Genomic DNA, 20224 nt, shown 5'->3' with positions numbered 1-20224 from the left:
TATCCAGCTCAACTCAGGGGACCAGCTGAAAAAGGTGTCCCCTACTCCTCCGCCATCTTAACCTCCCCCTCACATTGTATTTCTGAGAGCCATCCGTGTCACTGCATAACAACCACAGCCATAATCTATTCATTTTCATTGCTCTGAAGAACTCCATTGTACAAATATACTATAGTTGATGCACATATTGTGTCTGGACAGCAATGTTGTTTTCAACTTTTAGATACTACAATAAGGAGCGTATCTACAACAAGTGGATTTTTTGTACACATCTTTTATGAGCATATGTACACATTTCTGCTGTGCCAATATTTAGGGGTAGAAATTCTGAGTCAGGGGTTATGCATATGTTCACACTTAACAGATAATGCTTTCCAAAATGTTGTACTAACTTAATCCTTTCAGCAGTATCTGAGAACTCTGGCTGTTGCAAAATTTGGTTTCATTGGTCTCTGATTTTCGCCATTTTGATGAACACAGGGTGGTCTCTTGTGGTTTATTTTGTAATTTCCTAGTACTTAATAAAATCGAATGCCTCTGTATGTGTTTTGTTTTGTTTTTTTGCCAATTTTTATATCCTCTTCATGTAGGGCCTATTTCAATCTTATTCCTATCTTTTTATCTTGGGTGTTTTGTTTTGTTTTAAATCATCATTTTGTTAAGAGTTCTACATACTCTGGATTGGAGATCTTTGATTCTAGTTCGTAGCATATCTTAGGGTCTTTTGGCTTCAGGTGGTGATAAAGTCTTTCAAATTACTACGAACCTCATTGATTTTGTCTTTTTATGGATGACTTGGATCATAAGAGGCCATGACCACCTAGGAAAAAAAATCCTGGGAACAAATAAAATGAAGCACTATAAAAAGGAGGCATGTTTACAAAAACTAGGGTAGCTACCACATAAAGTCTTAGGATCTATTTGATGGGAATCTCTAGTTTTCAGTTTTATTATTTCTATGCATTAACGTGTTGTTTTGTGAATTCAGACCTATCTGGGCCTGTTTTTTAAAAAGGTTTTTTTTTTTATGTCTTTTGGCACTTCTCAGACGTACAATGAACTAACCAAAGTAAATCATGTTCTCTTTATGTACATAATCTTGCTTTAGGCCTGCTGCTTTTCATTAAGGAAAATTCATTAAAACTACTAGGAAGAATCAGCAATTTTTTATGACTTATTTGGACCTAAGTTTTCTTCATGATACATAGTAATCTAGTATTTTACTCTTCTTACTGGCAATATTAATAGGCAACTCAAAATTAAAATGTATTTAGAGAGATATGAATAAAACTTTTTAAAAAGATGATTTATCACTTTTGCTTAGATTGGTGTTATAGGTCTTCTGTGTCGGGTCAATACGACACAAAGTTAAACAGACGTTTAAGAAATTGCAGGACATTTTCAGACAAAAGTAATTCTTACTGCCTGAATCATCTTTGGAATTGTGTTTGGCAATGCAGTCCTCACTTTCACAAGGATTCTGAGATTTTTAAGCTGAGTGTCAACATCCCTACCAGATGATGGAAGACGTGATCCTTGAAACATAATATGGGAGCACACACACAATCATTACTGCCCTACAACATATAAAATCTGCGAGAAAATGCAAGCTTGACTCAAAAGATGATATTTCACAACCACACCCTGGACTGTTATGCTTTTAATCATCTGAAAGACACGCAGGCATTAAATAAATTCTAATCCCAGTAGAGTGTGATCAGACTTTGAAATATATGAGCCACCGATGAATTCAGGAAAGGCAAAATGATTTGGCCATTCATTGAATAAAGTATTTTCTTTTCACGTATCATGTCCAATGGCTTAAGACCCATAAATTTCCTCAAGCTCTTTACTTTTAAGGAAATTTCCAGTTTTGAGAACCACTTTTCATCTAGTTTTAAGGACTCAAAACCTTCTTCGTTTTCAGACCTTTATAGCTTGGGAAAAATAGTTTCCTTTCTATTTTAAGCAACAGAAATCAAGACAGTTTTTAATTAAGTCACATTCAAACCAAGAAGTGTAAATTATTACTACCGTGTGAATGGGAAGATTTCAGATCTCCCTCTGTGATAATGGAAAGGCTCATTTATATAGAGAAGGAGAAGAGAAAGAATAAAACTTACATATGCAAAATTATATTATCTGGACACTCCATTTGCGGCAAAGACATGGTCTTGTTCATTTATACTAATAGCGATGAAACCATAATTGTATACTTGTTCATACCAATAAAGACAAATGCTATGTATCAGAAACTTCACATATCTCAACTTGTACAAGGGAAAAATGTAGGCTTGGACTCTTAGAAACAGAGTATTTGGTGATCATTTCTTTGCATATAAATTAGTGTGCCTCATGTGCATTGCATTCATCTTCTAAAATTGCTAAAGATGAATCAAATATTGACTTTGAGGCTCCAGCAGACAAACCAAAAGGAAAACATTGTTCACTACAACATAATCCGAGACCATATAACAAAAGTATACCAGTTGTTAGAAAAGAACAATTTTCTTGACAATTGGTGTCTCCATTGGAGTTAAATAAATGGAAAAGTGTGATGGATGCCTGAAATTCCAAAAGATATCAAGCCCAAGGTCTTAATTTCAGCAAGAAGGGAAATTACCAGGGAAATAAGAGGTCTTGTTACTCTTGGTGTTGTAATCAGTCTCAAGAAAGTTTCATTGAAAGAGTATTTCTACTAATCTAAAAATCGGTAATTCGTTCACATAGTTCATGGAACGTCCTGATTAGAAAGGCTAAAAGACATGGCTGCATGTAAAAACAAATAAATACAATTTTAAGCAATCACCAATTTGAGGTGATAAGCACAATATATCTATAATGTCATTAAATTTGTGAGGAAGGATGACATTTGAATTACAGTAGAGAAAACACACACATGGATATGTAATTAAAATATAATGTGTCTAAGTTCTAAATTAGACACAGAGTAATTCAGTTATGGTCATAATGAAGAAGGCAATGGACCCCTAGGCACCCGAGCCTCTTGAAATAATAAGTGTTTGTATAAAGCTGCATTTCGCATAGTTGGCAGAGGGGAATAAAAATCAGTATTTTATGAGACCTTCATTCTAACTGATACTTGTTTACATGTATACTAAATAGAGTACCTAGGGTGAAAATGCCCATAAAATAATCCACTAGCTTCCAGTGACACAAACCACAAAAACTGAGACATACACGGTGCTTTGGATTTCAGAATTAAGTAATCCACACTAGTGACCTTTAAATGGAGCTCTCAAATGTAATAGTTCTCTCAGGGCACTTGGCGTTTTCTCCCCCCATGCCATCATTTTTGTAAGGTTAAGTAACATACAACTCTATCAGAAATGGTTAAAGGCTTTAAAAGGCACCCAGTTCTAAAGCAATATTTGCATAAGAGAAGACAAGAGTGGCTGGGAGGGTTGAAGTGTAATGCCCCACAGAGACTTAGCCAGGTCTGCACTCTGGCACCTGGGGGACAGTCCAGCACTGTCTCTGGGTGGGGAGCTGGCTGCACATCCTGACTGCTGTACTGACTAGCTGTGGGCAGGTGACAGACTGCTTCTGTGCCTCCATGTTCTCATCCGTAAGTTGAGAATAATACAAGAATGAACCCCATGGACCTTCTGAGGAATATGAATGAGTTAATTCCTGAGAAGCATTTAGAGTACCCAGCATCCTGTAAACATGAGGTCCTGGGTCGCTATTAGTACCCTCCTGGACACGAGCCAGGCACGGGGCTAGTACAAGATGCCACGCTGGGGAGACACGCTAAACCCTCACTAATGTGCTGGAATTGTTTTCCATCAGACCTGCATGAGCAGGCACAGGGCTGGGGCCCAGGAGCCCTTGGAAGCACCAACCTGACTACAAACAAACATTACTGCCCCCTTTCCTGTCACCTTGCAGATTTCTACAAGCTTTGCCCCAAAGGACATTTGCATCCTCTACGGTGCCCTTGGCTTTCTTCTCTCAACAGCATCATTCTGCTAAATCCTCCTGCCACGTCTCACGCTTATTGAGAAAATGTAATAAAGAATTAAGGATTTGACAGTGAGAACTGTTCCTTTGTTGATGCTTTTTCAAAATCGTATTTTCTTTTAGTCCGTAACTTTCTTGAATCTGGCTTCTCTAATAACTCAAAGATGCAATATTCATAGTCTTTTTGACATTCAGTAGACATCAAGTCAACATTTTAATTCAATTTTTCTGACACTGAGTTTTTCTCATCTCCAATCTGTAGAGAGATGGACTTACCACACTAACTTCTGGAAAATATCCTCATAACTCAGAGATTTCTTGATCATACTTTACCTCTCCCTACATTTGCATTAAGTCAGGCTCCCGCTTGCAGTTAAAAAGACATGCAGTAAACTGGAAAAATTAGTTACTAAATTGAGCAGTGCTTCTAAAACCAGATTCGATTTGTTACTTTAATAGAGGGAATCGTAATTCACAGAGGCCACCTCAATTTAAAAAGCAATTAGTTGCCTTCTTAATTGCCTCCTAATTTTTCATAGAAACATAATATGTTCTGTTATTTCTGCCAACATTCCATTTCTGCCACGATTCTACTCCTCACTTCCCATGGGAAGCAGGGGATGTGAAAGAGACAAGAAAAGTCCTTAAAAAAAAGTAAACCTAATCAAATTCTGACTTCACTAGTTAGGGGCTGGGTGATACTTGGAAAGTTACTAAACCTTACTAGCTGCCATTTTCCCCAACAATAAAGAATAATCTACGTCTACCATAGAGGTAGGTGTTTTATTTATTTATTTGTTTGCTTGTATTTACTTAAAAAAATTCTGTAGGCTAAAGTATGAAGAGTTTTTCAGTTCTCAGAAAAATAATAAAGACAAACAAGTGGCAGCTACTGTTATCAGTAAGGTGTATTCATAAATTAATATTTTCCAAAGGACAAAGAGGACCAAAAGAGTTAACGTTCAAAAGTCCAGGTTAATCTCACTTAGCTCACACAGAACACTATGAGTAATGTGACAAACACTCATGAATTTTTTCAACCTTGCACAGTTTTTTCTGTATTCTGGACACTGTTTCTTTGACTTTTAAAAAATGTATGTTGCAAATGCTTTTCTTTTCATCATTGACAGCGTCTCGGTCATAACGCTCTCTTACTCTGATGTAACCAAATATATCAGTCATTTTTCATTAGCAGAGGACATTTCAGTAAGTGATATTCAACTAATGGCCTTGCCCCAAAGTTAGGGGCATCTGGATTCCCTGGGGCCTTTTAAAAAAGATTTTATTTATTTATTTGTCAGGGAGAAAGAGCACAAGCAGGGGAGAGACAGAAGCAGACTCCCCGCTGAGCAGGAGCCCCTGATGCAGGGCTCGATCCCAGGACCCTGAGATCATGACCTGAGTCGAAGGCAGATGCTTAATTGACTGAGCCACCCAGGCGCCCCTGGGAGCTTTTTCAACATACAAGGTGCTGGAGATTCTGACATGTATGTACTCCCTGCAGGCTGAGAGCATCAGGGCCAGACAGCTGCAGCTAATACTGACAGCAGTGAAGACGTGTTGGAGAACAAAATATTAAAATCCACAGTTACATAATCAATAAAAATAAACAGACTGCAGCAAATCTTTACTTCTGAAGCTGAATGTAAGATTCACATCCACATCAAGCTAAGAGGCATGGGTACCACTGAGGAATAATAGTTTTGAAAGGAACAGTTTCCATACTCTGCCAACAATGGAGATGCCCTTCTCCCTCTGGGATTTTCTCCTTTACTTACCTAAAATAGCCATTACATAAAATTTACCATTTTAACCATTTATCAGGGTACACATCAGTTGCCTTAAGTACATTCACATTATTATGTGACCATCACCATCATCCCCGTCTACCCCATTTTGGTCTTCCCAAACTGAAGCTCTGAAACCTTACACATGAACACCCCGCCCTCCTCCCCCTGGCGCTGGCAAAGCACCATTCTCGGAACCTCCTAGCAGTGGAATCACACATCTGCCTTTTTGTGTCTGGCTGATTTCACTTAGCATGTGGTCTTCAAGGTTTATGCATCCTGCAGCACAGGTCGACATTCCCTTCTTCTGCAAGACTGAATCCTATCTCCTTGCGGTAAGCACCGCATGAGCTCCGTCCAGTCACCTGCTAACGCACATGCAGGTTGTTGCCACCTTTTAGCTATTGTGAAGGATGCTGCGATGAACAATCCTGTGCCTGATTGCGTTCCTGCCTTCAATTCTTTCGGGGATATACTAAAGCTGGTACTTTTAACTGATGTTAATTCTTGTATCAATGACTGGAGAGAGAAATTACTATTGATTTTCTTCCCCCTCTCCCTGCAATTAAAAAAAACTGATGGCTTGTGACCAATGGCAATCAATTTGCTGGAACCAGTGGTGACAGAGATATCAACAGGAAACCATAGTAAATGTTGTAGACATTCCCAAATTAATATCTTTGTTCTGTATCCTTTTGACACAACCTAAGAAGTATTTTAACGGGACATGAACATTCAAAATGTTAAGCCAGAAACCAAATTTCTACATGTCTGTATAAATAAAAGCCTGATTTATTTACTCTTCTGTCTAGTTACTAGAGTGTTAACTCGGTAAGGACAGAGGGACAGTCTATTTTGTTCGCCTCCTTATTTTCAGCATGTGCTAGGAATATATATTTTCTAAAAAAATGGACTTCGAACCAGTCTCTAAGCATAACAGGCCGCCTCAGAGCATGTATACACAACTTCCTTTTATTATCACTTATATTGCAGAATTCATTTCAGTAATGCTCTCATTGCATTGCCTTTACCTTCACATATTTTTAGCAACGCCCTTAATCCACTCCATATTTTAAGCTAGTGAATATGGTTTTATTCGCTGATATTTTAAAGTCTCACCTTTCTTAGTCAATTCTATATGTTTCCTCTTCCCCTTCCTATATGTTACATGATTTTTTAAATTTAAAATTTATGATTATGCATTTCATGATAAATTACAAAAAAATTAACTTGCACGTATAGTAGATAAAACACTGAGCACCCCACTACCACACAGGGAGCCGTGTGAGAGCCTCCTTCCCTGTTTTGTAAGTGGTCTTTCCAACAAGTGCCCCTGCTTGGCCAGCCTGATTCACTGCTGTTTCCAATAAGATTTCTGCTGCTTTGTGAATTGAAAAGAACCGCTTAACTCACTTTCACTCTGATTAAATTTGGAAAGGAGAAGATTCCAGGCGTCAAGGCTAAAGGCAGCTCTTGAAAGTGTCCACTAGTTAAGATTTATGACTCCCATCACCTCCCAAGCTCCCTGCTTCCAATCACTGTTCCACAAACACACTCTCTGCTTTTTCCTCCTGGGTTCTGGCTCCCTGTTTCCTCCGCTTAGACGTCCCGGCTCTGCCTCATTTAAGCTTCAAGCTTCACTGGGAGAAAATCTAACCACCCTTCAGTGCCACTCAAATTCATCCTCCTGGAAGCATTCACATTCTTTCACCAACTGAAATGTCTCCTTCCTTTGAATCCACGTGGCAATTTGTGCTTTCCTAGCAGAACTGATAATTACAGCACACACCTGCATCAATACATTGTTAAAGTCCTCTCCCCCCTTCCTCTCCCCCCACCCCTCCATTCCTCTTCTCTCCCTCATGTGGAATACTACACTGCATAAAGCTGGCTTCCTGGGGAGAATCACCGAGTAGCCCCTGATAAATCGAAGGTTGGGGTGTCCCTCGGAGTTCTCAGTAGTCCCAGAGAAAGGACCAGTCCCAGCCTGTCTCCCTCATCACAGGGAGTCCACGTGTTCATTCCAAAGCACTTGTCACCACCCAGATACTTCTGCCCACACAGCCCTTTACATACTAGGATGACCCAGATTCCCACCTTACCTCTGCCACCAGACTTTCCCAGGGGTCCTCTGGAGTTTACAGTCAGCATTACCAATATCCTCTAAATATCCTGCTGTCTCTCAGACTATTAATTTTACTTTCTGATTTTTCACTCCCATACTGTCCCTCCCCCACCAAGAGACATGGCTTTCTGCAGCTGTCTCAGACAGCAACCCCCATACTTTACCCAGCACAGAGCCTGGGGGCAGACAGATGGCAGGTATCTCTCTGTCTGAATGGAGGCTTCTAGAATGTCATTCCACCTCTTTTGCCACCTCCTCCCAATTCCTCTGAAGTCCATGCCATCGTCAGATTATATCACTCACAAGTATCTCACTACAGTCATCTATGGGCCTCTTGAAAAATCCCCTTTATTAATGGGATATTTTCAAGTTTGGCTTATTTTTCTTTCTTTCCACTACAAATGTTTTCAGTACCATAAACGGTCAAGTGAAAATCCACAGGGGCTTCTATTCGCAGCAGCATCGGACTTTGATCATTCCCTCTCTTACCAATCTGCTCTTTACGGGTGCACAGACTGTGTTTTCCTGTCCCCTCATGGTGGCAACTTCTCAGTATCCTCTAAAGGATTCTCTCCCTAATGTCTAAGTGGTGAGTGCCAGGGCTTAGTCTGTGGACCTTTATACCTTCACCCATATTCTAGGTGATTTCTAGGTGATTTCACCTGGCTCAAGATTTCTTCCCTGAATCTGGATCAGCATCTGTGACTGCCTTGCCATATTAAAGAAGCCCCCACACATAAAATCTCCAAAAATGAACTCTTGATTTCTGCTACCGCAGTACCTGGGGAGGGATGGTGACCTGCTCGGAACAAATCCTCAGGGTCGCTCTTGATTTTATCTCCTGCCCCGCATATTGTCAATCAGCAAATCCTCTTGGCTGTCCTTGACTCTGTCCTGACCATCTCCCCAGCCTACCACCGTGGTTCAGCCCACGGTCATGTCTCTCCTGGAAAGTAATGCATTGGGCTCTGTGGCTCCTCTTGTCTGAAAACACTGTTCACCACCTCCACGCTAACCCTGCACAACACCCAGAATAATCCTCTTACACTGGGTTATGTCATGCCTCTGAACAAAACGGTTTCTTTCTAACACATCGAGGATAAACCCCATATTCCAGTCCTGGGCTACATTTCCAATCTCACCTCCAACCAGTCTTCCAGCCACGCTGACCTCCAGGTCCCACTAGCTTTACAGACTTGACAGTGGAATGAACAGAATGCTCCTGACCTAGGAATCCACAAGGCTTGCTCTTAACCATGTGACTTTGTGTTAGATAGCTACCTATTTTATCCATCAATGACTTGTTTCTTTCACTAGCTTGTAGTACTGGGATGGTAACTCTGTTTTCGTTTGTTTTTTGAACTGCTCTACGTTCAACTTCAAGAACGGTACACGCGGAATAGTAAAAAAAAATATTTGCTGACTGAATGAACTGAATCAATCCACACTTCATGGGACTCAAATGTAAAATAGGATAAAAATCAACTCCTCTGGTGTTGCTTCTTACTTGTAAATCATAATGTGATTGAGATATAATGTGACTGACACATTGTGGGCCACTTTTGGTTCTAAGTGGTGATTCAGATCAGGAGTCAGGTTTTGGCGCTACGAAGGAGCTATTTTGCAAGCACACTATACATGTTCATTTGCTTGGTTGATTTTCCTCTTTTATACTTAGTGTGCATAAGATGAGAAAACTGTATGTTAGAAGAGTTCTAGAGTTCTCATCGTGGTTCTCCTGGTAACAAGAAGAGAAAGGCAACTAACTGACCATGAGTGAAACGAGAGAGAAACCCAACAGCTGGATTTGCTCAGGGAAATTTAGGCTTTATGCTAATTAAAAAATTAATGCTATTTAAAAAAAAATATTCTTAGGGGCGCCTGGGTGGCACAGTGGTTAAGCATCTGCCTTCGGCTCAGGGCGTGATCCCGGCGTTATGGGATCGAGCCCCACATCAGGCTCCTCCGCTATGAGCCTGCTTCTTCCTCTCCCACTCCCCCTTCTTGTGTTCCCCCTCTCGCTGGCTATCTCTATCTCTGTCAAATAAATAAATAAAATCTTTAAAAAAAAATATTCTTAAAAGGGGCGCCTGGGTGGCTCAGTCATTAAGTGTCTGCCTTCAGCTCAGGGCGTGATCCTGGTGTTCTGGGATCGAGCCCCGCATCAGGCTCCTCTGCTGGGAGCCTGCTTCTTCTCCCACTCCCCCTGCTTGTGTTCCCTCTCTCACTGGCTGTTTCTCTGTCAAATAAATAAATAAAATCTTTAAAAAAATATATTCTTAAAATACCTCCAGGAAAATAACTGCAATTAAGAATATAAAATGCTGGAATGCCTGGGTAGCTCAGTCAGTTAAGCATCTGCCTTTGGCTCAGGTCATGATTTCAGGGTCCTGGGACTGAAGGGCTGTCAGTCTCCTTGCTCAGCAGGGAGTCTGCTTTTCCTTCTGCCCCTCACCCCTGCTCATGCTCGCTTGCTCTTGCTCTCTCTAACAAATAAAAAAAAATTGTAAAGGATCTAAAATGCTCTAACCTCTAAATTTCTCCCCAGTGTAATACAGTATTTATCAATTTATTTCTCAGTAACAAAACTATTGTAACTTTATGTACTGCTAGCCATTTACAAAATGTTTCAACATATCTGATGACAACTAATTGGAGAGAAATGAAAAAATATCAATTTTAGCCTTGGATATTGTGCTTTAAAAAAATTCTAAGTAGGTTTGTGATTTCTTTTCTGACATATCTGAAGGTTTTTTTTTAACTTAGTAAAGTGCTAAAATTAGTAGTGTTATGTTTTACATTTGTTTTGGATTTCGAATTTTAAAAAACACTGCAGTAAAAACAATTTGATACATTATATCTTCTATTAGAAAACAGTAATTTTATATTTGCCACTAGAAACGCCAGCTTGCAAATCTTTGGAGTTATCCTGAATTAAACGGCCTACAGATCTGCTGGGAGCCATGCATTTTAATGATTTAATATCTTAAGCAGTGTAAATGATCAAAAGTCATTCTTCCTATTTTCGTAGTAAAAATAAAACAACAGTTGCACAGTATTCGCTTCATAACTAATCTGTATTTAGTTTGGCTAATTAAACTCATGTATCTGAGTTTGAGACTTTTGTTTAAACAACATGAATAAGTACTCAGTCAATACAAACTACATGCTTAAATGCTGTGTCTGCAAAGTCTGAGCTCTCTGTTTTAACGTTAGCTCGGTATCTTAATAAATTTTCTCGTACCTTAACTCTGAGCACAGAAGTAAACATCCTTGCATCTTCAGACACACCTCCAATGTAGAATTTTTTCTGAAACACTGGGGGATGATCATTTTCATCCTGAATCTCAATATACACTTTAGCCGTATTGCCTGGAGGATAAGAAATAATATATTTTTAATTGGTGGCTATTCACTAGAAAAAACGCACTGGAGTAAATAATTATACTTTCTTTCTTTCTTTTTTTTTCCTCTGAAACAATGGAAATGGCTTAAATCAGAAAGTCATTCCTGAACGGCAAGTCTAATCCCCCGAGGTTCATGGGGGACACGGATAATGATGCTTCTGGCGTAATAATGTGAAGTTGTTGTAATTTCTTTTAATTACAATGTCTTGGTAATTCATTTTACTTGATGTAATAGGCACTAAAGTATTGTGTTCTGTTAATTTTAATGAAACAAGTCAACTGTTCATGGTCACAAACACTTCACACACTACCAACTACACCAAAGTGACACAAACATAAAAACACCTTATGAAATAAGACAAACTGACATCAACTAAAATTGATATCTTTTCCTTAACTGTAAAACTAGAAATGATAGTCTCTCAGTTTAAAAATGTACAATATATATATATATATATATATATATTTAATTTTAGGGTGAAAAGTAAACAGTGTTTGGGTGAGGGGCTTATTTCCACAAAGAGAAACCAAGTTTAATCATATGTTATAGGCTATCATTCATCCACTGAAAAGATGTAGCTGGGGAGATGACCGTCATGTGACTCGTCAACACTGGTGTGTAATGTCTGCCATGCTAATTATGGCATAAAGAATGCATTTCATCATCAAATGTTAGAACCTCACCCCCTCAGTCATCGTCCCCTTAATGAGAAATGTAGCACATGTCACTAGTCTACGCATGACCCTTTACAAAGAACCTGATATATAAAAGTAACTCGGGGCGCCTGGGGGTGCTCAGTTGGTTAAGCATCTGCCTTTGGCTCAGGTCATGATCACTGGGTCCTGGGACTGAGCCCTGCATTTGGCTCCCTGCTTAGTGGGGAATCTGATTCTCCCTCTCTCTCACATAAATAAATAAATAAATAAATAAATAAATAAATAAATAACTCACAATCCAGAAAAAAAAATGTGGAATAAGTGGGTAATCATTTTGCAACAAGTAGATTGAAATGATAGAAGTATTCTAATGTTTTACCTACGTGAATTTTTCTCATACATTTAAATTAGGATCAAATATAGGGCAATTGAGCTACAAATTATTTATCAGGATACCCTAAAGGTGTGTCTTTATCATCTCCCCAACTACAACTAATTAGCACTGATCTACAAGCACGGTAGGCACATCATGGGTGTACAATATCTGAGTAGATTGAACACATGAAGGAATAACCTGCATTGTCTTAGAACTGAGACAGTTCTAAGGCTGCTCTCTGCTTGCCCTGAAAAAGGTCAGAGGAGCAAGACAGTTATTATCCTCGAGGTTTTAACCCTACCCTGCTGCTACCCATTTAGTTTCCCTCTTATTTGTCTCTTTCTCGCCATCCCTGACCTGGAGGAGTCAGAATCAGAAGGAGAGTGCCCTAGGTCAACAAGGAAGGTGCCAGCAGGGAAGCAAGGCTAATGGCAGAGTGTGGGCTCCATCCTTTTCTTGTAATTTTCATTTGCCAGGTTTGGGCATTTTTAACTTTGTATAATGATAATAATAATAATAATAGTAATAATAAATGTGTCTATGTAACATATCTACTTCTCTCAGTTTTTTTATCGGTTGCTATTCGTCCTGCCTCTAATGTCTTTTCAATGTGATTAGTTTCTCCACTTGACTTATAAGATATTTGCCTAACAATCCTGCAGTTTAATAAAATTACGCTGGAATTGGATCATAAATCTGTGCTACTGAACTGCATAATTTCTACCTCATCTGCCTGGAAAATAAGGAGAAAGAAAATATTATAGGTTTTTTATATTTACTCAGTTTTTAATGCTGTTGAGTTCCATGTAAGTTTCATCTTGGGCTATTTTTATACCCAATAACTTTATCATAATCATTACTGCCTTATCACATTTCATACACTGGAGTTTGGTGCAATCACTGTTTTATTTATTCATTTTTTAAAAGACATTTTATTTTAAAGGTTTTATTTGAGAGAGAGAGGGACAGAGCATGAGCAGGGGGGAGGGGCAGAGGGAGAAGCAGACTCCCCATTGAGCAAGGGCCCCGAGACCATGACCTGAGCTGAAAGCAGATGGTTAACCGACTGAGCCACACCAGTATCCTTAAGGATTTTAAGTAATGTCTACACCCAATATGGGACTTGACCCCCACAACCCTGAGATCTAGAATCACATGCTCCACCCAATGAGTCAGCCAGGTATCCCCACAATTTTATTGAAAAAGGAAAAAAAAGCAGCACCAAAGTGTGGTTAATGGTATAATTCTTTTTTTTTAACATCTATAGGAACCTATTTAAAAATATTTTTCATTTTAATCATGACTTTGTCCAAATTGAAAACCATCAACATAAACATTTTATTTTGATAGCTCCTTGTTTCTCATTAGAAGTTGAAGATTTTAAGCCCAGATTCACATCTTCATGTAGTCTTCCTAAGCCTAGCTAAAATTCAATACTGGGAGCTAATATTTATTGGGCAGTATATGGCTGGCATTGTTCCAAGCTGTACAGGAGAATCCAATCCATGAAATGGAGCTATTATCACAACTATTGTTATTCTCATCTTCATGCAGAGAACTGACATGAGAACAAGGTTAGGTGTTGGCCCTGTTCTCTCTCGCACGTGGTTTGGTTGACACCAGAACCCATAAAGAGGCAGTAGGATGCAAGCACTGACATCTGCTTGCTGTTGCCTCTAGCTCCTTGGGAAAAGGGCAAATTTGTGTGCCCTAACATGGGTGAAAAGAAGTTTCAGATTTACTGCAGGCAACACTTTTGATTGACTGACTACAAACAACACTTTAAAGATTACAATTGCAAACACCTTGTCTTTCTTTAATTTCTCACAAGGAGCCTCTGCACCTTGCAGGTACCAGCCATGCCCGAGATGCCCTTGCCGACTCCCCAGAGGTCATTTCATCCCACCCTTGAATTCCCACACAGCTCTCAACACTGTCCCAAGTGACTTTAGTGCACTGTTTATGATCTGACTCCCCAGTTACCATAGGAAGTAACTGATGGCCTGTTCTGTATCATGTTTTTATTGAACAAGTAAACACATAAATACATTAACTGATCAATATATTTTAGTATTTGCCTTTGCTGGTGATGATTCCAGTCATCCCTCTCAGGATAATAAATTTCATGAGTTTATAATGCGTTGGGTGAAACACAACGTCATCTTATGTGCCTGGAATTTGCCTATACCCACTTTAAGAAACGTCCTCTAATGGTCAGGGGTCAGTTTTGGTCGGAAGATAAAAGAGTATCTCAAGGATACAGTTAGTAAGGCAGAAAATGAAGTGGGGGGGGGTGGGGGATCATGGATAAGCCTGCAGGGCATTTTGTCAAATTAAGTCAGACAAATACTGTATGATCTCACTTACACGTGGAATGGAAACAAGCAGAACTTATGGAAACAGTGAGGGAGGGGGGACATGGTGGGCGTGTTGTTGATCAAACGGACAAAGGTCCGGTTATAAGACGACTCCGTTCTGAGACTCTAGTGGACACCATGGTGACTGGCGTTTCTCATACTGCCTTGTTTATCAGCTCAGAGTAAATCTTAAATGCCCTCACTACACACACGTGGGCGTAGGTATACATACGCGTAGGCGCACACACAGGTGAGTCAATGGATGGTAGCAGCGTAAGGTGATGGATCCAAGAACTAGTTAACTTGATTGTGGTAAATCATTTCACAATATATATGTATATCAACTCACCATATTGTAAACCTTAACAATTTTATTTGCCAATTATACCTAAATAAATCTGGAAACGAATTTTGGTAGGTCTAATCAAAGACTGTAAAATAAATACTGGGCATTCACAAAATAAATAAAACACACCAGGTGGTTTCATCTAGATGTGGCTCACATTTTCTGACTCACAGACATGCCATTTGCATGACACTAGAGGCATTATTGGCTTACACACATTCATGAGGCTTTTTTAAGGACTTGGGGCTCTATCCTGACCTTCCACCCAATTTGGGTTTTGATGATTTCAAAGGCAGAAACTTGGAAGCAACTCTGATTTAAATTCCTTTAAGGAAATACACTTTTTACCTTTTTAAGAATATTTGCACAATCCTTTTTGGGGGGGGGTCAGTACTATACTCTTTATTTAAGGTAGCTGTGAAGCTGCTGAAACAGAAAAATGTGAGGGAAAACAGGAAAGGGGCGTTGATAAAATGGATGGGAGAACAGTGTGAGGTGAGCAACACCACATGCCCTCCCCTTCGGGTGAGACCACACAAGGACTGGGAGGAGCCCCACAGGGGATGAAGGACATTACAAGTTGGGGGGCAGATTTATTTGGCATGTGTTTTGGTTAAAGACATTATACTCTTCCTATGCACCTGGGGCCTCAGTGCCTCATTTCCCTCTCCCGATTCACAGTCTTTTTCTCCAGTTTTGTAGGAAAGAACCTCTTCTTTGGGCAGCACCTTTGGCTTCAGTGAGCCAAGAGGTTCCAGAAGGGGCCGCTCCAGTGAGGGAATGTGAGACATGTACTTAGTTTGAAGAAAGAGAAAACAGAACTGCTTAATAGTAAAGCTCAGGAAAGAAACCAGGAGTCAGAACAGAACCTCCTGGAATAGCTCTCTGTTCCCTCAGACCACCTAAACAAAGTGAAAGGTTTTCAGAAAAGTAAGTGATGCTCAAAATACCATTCACTTCAACTTGACTCCATGTTACTCTTACTGCGAGCGTTACTCCATGTTTTTCAAGATCAAATTTAGTTTGGAATTATTTTTTCTTCTTTCCTTTACTTCCAATTATTAATTCTGGGCTGTTAGTTTTCCCAGGAAGTGCCTAGTATTCTCAAGAACAATCTATTTCTTCTCTGCACACGACGAACCTATTGTCTACACTGCATTGGGTTCTCAAAAAAGACTTTCTGGATGCCAATCCAAGGAGTTAAAGCCATGGTTCTCAGCCACGGTTGACTCTGCTCATCTGGAGACATTTTTGGTGGTAATAACCGGAAAAGGAGGCCAGGTAGGGAAATTTAGTAAGTAGAGGCCAGGGATGCTAAGAAACATCCTGTGAGAAACAGGACAGGCCCCCACAGCAAAAAAAAAAAAAAAAAAAAAAAAAAATTATCCAGCTCAAACTGTGGATAGTGATGAAGCTTTTATTTTATTTAAAATAAAAGAGGTTAGAGGAGTTAAGATAAATGGAAAGATTGTGTGGATATTTAATAACACCGTGTCCTGAGTGTACCGGCATGCATACGTCTTTAATGTGGGACTACATCAAAACAGACTGATATTGTTCAATCAAAGGATGGCTATCCCCATTTTGGCTGAGTTCTTTAAAGGTAGGGGTTCGATCCTATTCACCCGCACTCCTGTCATTGCCCGTTGGCCTCTGCTCTTGATATTGCCTCCATCTGAATGCTCTGAGCTCAAAGCACATCTCTAAACATCACTGATAAATACATCAAAGAAATAATTACTGTCATCCTTGGGATTAAAGGAGTTTAAGTCTGATTAGAAAACATTCGCTAGACTCTAAAACCTTGGAGGCAATGACTGTTTTCCTTATTGTTATATATTCTTCATGGTGTACTGCATTAAATAGATCTTTTTGAAATGTATCTTAATGACGGTAAATGGCTTATATATTCTCCAATGATTCTATTGCAGAGAATTTTCAAAATGCTTGGAACACCAGGCCTACTTTGTTATTCTGCTGGTGCCAAGAAATTGATTAGTTCCTCATGAAATCACATGTACACGCATGGCGCACAGACACACATCTTTTTACGCTGTCTTTCCATTGGTACTATTTTTGTATATGCTTGACTGACAAATTAATTCTTTGGAAGCACTGTGACTTCCACATGATAAGTGTTCAATAAATGTTGATTTAGACCAGAATCGCTACCACCCCCTCACACCCAGTATCCACTTAAATAAAATGAATCGCTCTATTTTATCCCCATAAATGAAATGAGATCATATATTTCAAGTCCTTAAAAATCACAGTACCAAACAAAAATATTGGTATTAGGAAAATACTGACTCTGAAATCATTTCATAAATCTAAGGGCTATTTGGAATGACTTTGAGGATTTATGGTATTTTTACTTTTGTTAATTTCCTCTGCCCTTTGCTCAGCCCTCCTTTCTGTGCCAGATAAATGACTGATTCTTTAGATAAAGTAGTGTTTAAGAACAAAAGGATCATCTGAGATAAAAACTTAATCCAATCTTACTAACGGGTTTATGGATATTCAGTTAAAAAAAATAGGCTCGGATTTAAAAAAAAAAAGCATGGAAGAAATAAATATGTTTTGGTGTGTTCATTAGATGGCATTTGCAGGAATACAATATATTTACATGCTCTTTTGAAAAATGAATTATGAAGTATGTTAGAATGAGAAAAACCACTGCTTTTTTTCTTTCTCAGCTTTCTGCTCTGCAAGAATTGTACTTAGTTATATTTATACACACTATTTATTTTCAGTAGCTAGGCACCAAGAGAGATTCAATCTTTTGAGGTTCATTTTAATAGTTTTGTAATTGAGCTCTGACGTTGATTTAATTAGCCTTTGCATGATTTTAATTGCTTGTATCTAAAACATACATTTTGTGTACGTGTTTGCTGACAGGTGAATAACCAAATTAAGAAACTGCCTGCAACTACTGGCTTCAGAAACTTACACTCAGATTACTATAATATATACTTGTTTTTAGCTTAGTCTTTTAGCCAAGCAAATTATGACACTGACAATTTTACCAGAACAGTGATGGGGAGATAATCAGAAGAGTACTATTCTCAATACCAACTGAAGTTTGGCTTTGTATCCATATAACATATCTTCCCATTAGGGACATTTAATGAACTTAAGTTTCTCTGTAAACACTAACCAGAAAAATAGAAGCTAAGAATGCAATATTGTTTCTTTTCATTGGTATTGCTAGCAGTTTGTGTTAATCCTGTGAGACCGAACTGATGCATTTAGAGGCTTTGCGAGGCAATGATTATGACTTTTACCTCACTCTGTTTCCATCCAGAATAAACAGTAAACGCTGTTTTAATTCATTTGTGTCTATTAAACTCCAACTCTCTCCACAATGCAGCTTAACACAGGACTTATAAGTGAGTAAAGGACAGGTGGGGCAGGTGGGGCAAGGTAGTAAGAGACAGATAAGGGGCTTTGTGTTTAGGCTCACAGAAATCCCCAAAATGTGGGGGTGTGGGGAAAGCAGAGATAAGGGAATAAAACAGACCACCTGCCATAGGACCACCCTGCCCTAGGCGTGGGGGGGTATTTTATGATAATCACCTGTGACCAACAAAGAATAACCAGACCCTAAAATGAAGGTGTTATCACTAGTCCTTGCTCAATGGTGTTATCAGTAGAAATGTTAAAAGGATGTAAGTTCCCTGGTTAGATTTCTATAAAAAACCAACCCTAAAGGCCCTCCTTGACAACACTGTCAGGACCCCTCACTCTTGAGAGCTTTTTCTGTATCTTCGCTTAATAAACTTCTATGGCTTTACTCACTCTCTGTTGTCCGCAAGATCCATTTTTTGGCTCCATGAGACAAGAACCTCGCTCTCCCACGTCATTTTGGTGCCAAACCTGGGATCATTTCCACCAAAGGATGAGTAAAAGCGGACTCTTTTCTTTCTTTTCTTTCCTGGGAGATGTCTCTTAGGACCTCTTAAGAACGTGACCTCTTACAAACAGCAAAACCAGGCACCAGTCAGTTAAAGGCGAAGAGCGCAGGTGGGGTCTTAGGTCTCAGGTGATAGGCTTCTGGAGAAAGCGTGGTCACCCCCTTCCTCAAACCAAGGGAATGCTGGCCTAACCCCACCCAATTCTGCTTTCTGTTCATTGGCTTTTCTTAAGTGACTTTCTCCTGCCTCAGGTCCCTTGCCTCAGGTCCTTCCAATCTCCTATGATCAGTAGGCCCTTCTAACCAGGGATTCGGCTCAGGGTTGCCTTTACCCTCCGCAATTCCTTCTCTAAGCCCCTGGGAATTTTATGGGTTCAGTGGTCCCACTGACTTTGTCACACGGGGGAAGAATGTTGCCCATGAAGATATAAGGTTTTTTTTTCATTTAAAAATGTCTTTTCGTGAGAACTTAGTTTGGGAGGAAAACTTTTTCCTCATTTTTTGTCGTTTGGTAAGTTATGTTTTTCTGTTAGGTACCACTTAGGTTTAATCATGGCCAGTGATCAAAACCCAAGGTATTGGCAAGCAGGATTAGAGCTGTCTCTTTATATGATATGTTAGAGGGAGCCCAATGTTTTCCGGGCATTTGCTGGAATACTTTGGGCAGTAAGGAGGGAATTACAGACCTCCAGTCAATTCCTCGATTGGTTGCATTAGCAGCTGGGACTTTAATGGGTCATATAGTTAGGGCTTTCTTATTCCAACAACAGAAATATGAAATTATGATGCTAAATCTTGGGGTCTGCACCCCTCAATAGGGCCATGCTTGCAAACAAGACCTCAGAAATATGGACAGAAAAAGCACCCAGGGGTAAGGCGAGGGAGCGTAATTGATTCAAAGTCTAAACTGTTAACCTCAGTAAGCTTTAGGATTAGGCCAGATTTTTTGGGGGGCGGGGAATCCAGAGGAGAAAAGGAGGATCAGGTGATGGATGGGTAAGAGTGGCTACTCCTGCTGGCGTGATCCCTCCCCAACCCAAGATGTTAGGCCACTCTTTCACCTTGGGTAGGAAACCACGGGACACCTTGGTTCACAGGAGAGAGCTGATATGTAGGGATGCCTTCATAGTCACCTCTCTGTAACAGGTACAGGGTAACACGAACCGGGATCACGAGATGGGAAACTATTCTCCCTGGTGACTCCTCTGGATTGGGTACTGCAAAATTGGGTAATTTCCCTTGTAAAACTTTCTAGTGTTTTCCATGGGTTAA

General features: G+C 39.6%; 1 protein-coding gene across 1 annotated transcript in view; it reads right to left on the bottom strand.

The window, feature by feature from the left end:
- The window catches only part of PCDH15 (protocadherin related 15), a 1685023-nt gene that overhangs the window by 94369 nt on the left and 1570430 nt on the right, over nt 1–20224 (bottom strand). The window contains exon 28 of the mRNA XM_034662367.1: nt 11141–11268. Within this exon, the coding sequence (XP_034518258.1) occupies nt 11141–11268 (128 nt within the window). The remainder of the gene's footprint in view (nt 1–11140; nt 11269–20224) is intronic.

The sequence above is a fragment of the Ailuropoda melanoleuca genome, chromosome 6, assembly GCF_002007445.2.
Source record: "Ailuropoda melanoleuca isolate Jingjing chromosome 6, ASM200744v2, whole genome shotgun sequence".
Lineage (NCBI taxonomy): Eukaryota > Metazoa > Chordata > Mammalia > Carnivora > Ursidae > Ailuropoda > Ailuropoda melanoleuca.
The sequence above is the reverse complement of the archived record's forward strand: the minus strand, read 5'-3'. Positions and strand labels throughout refer to the sequence as shown.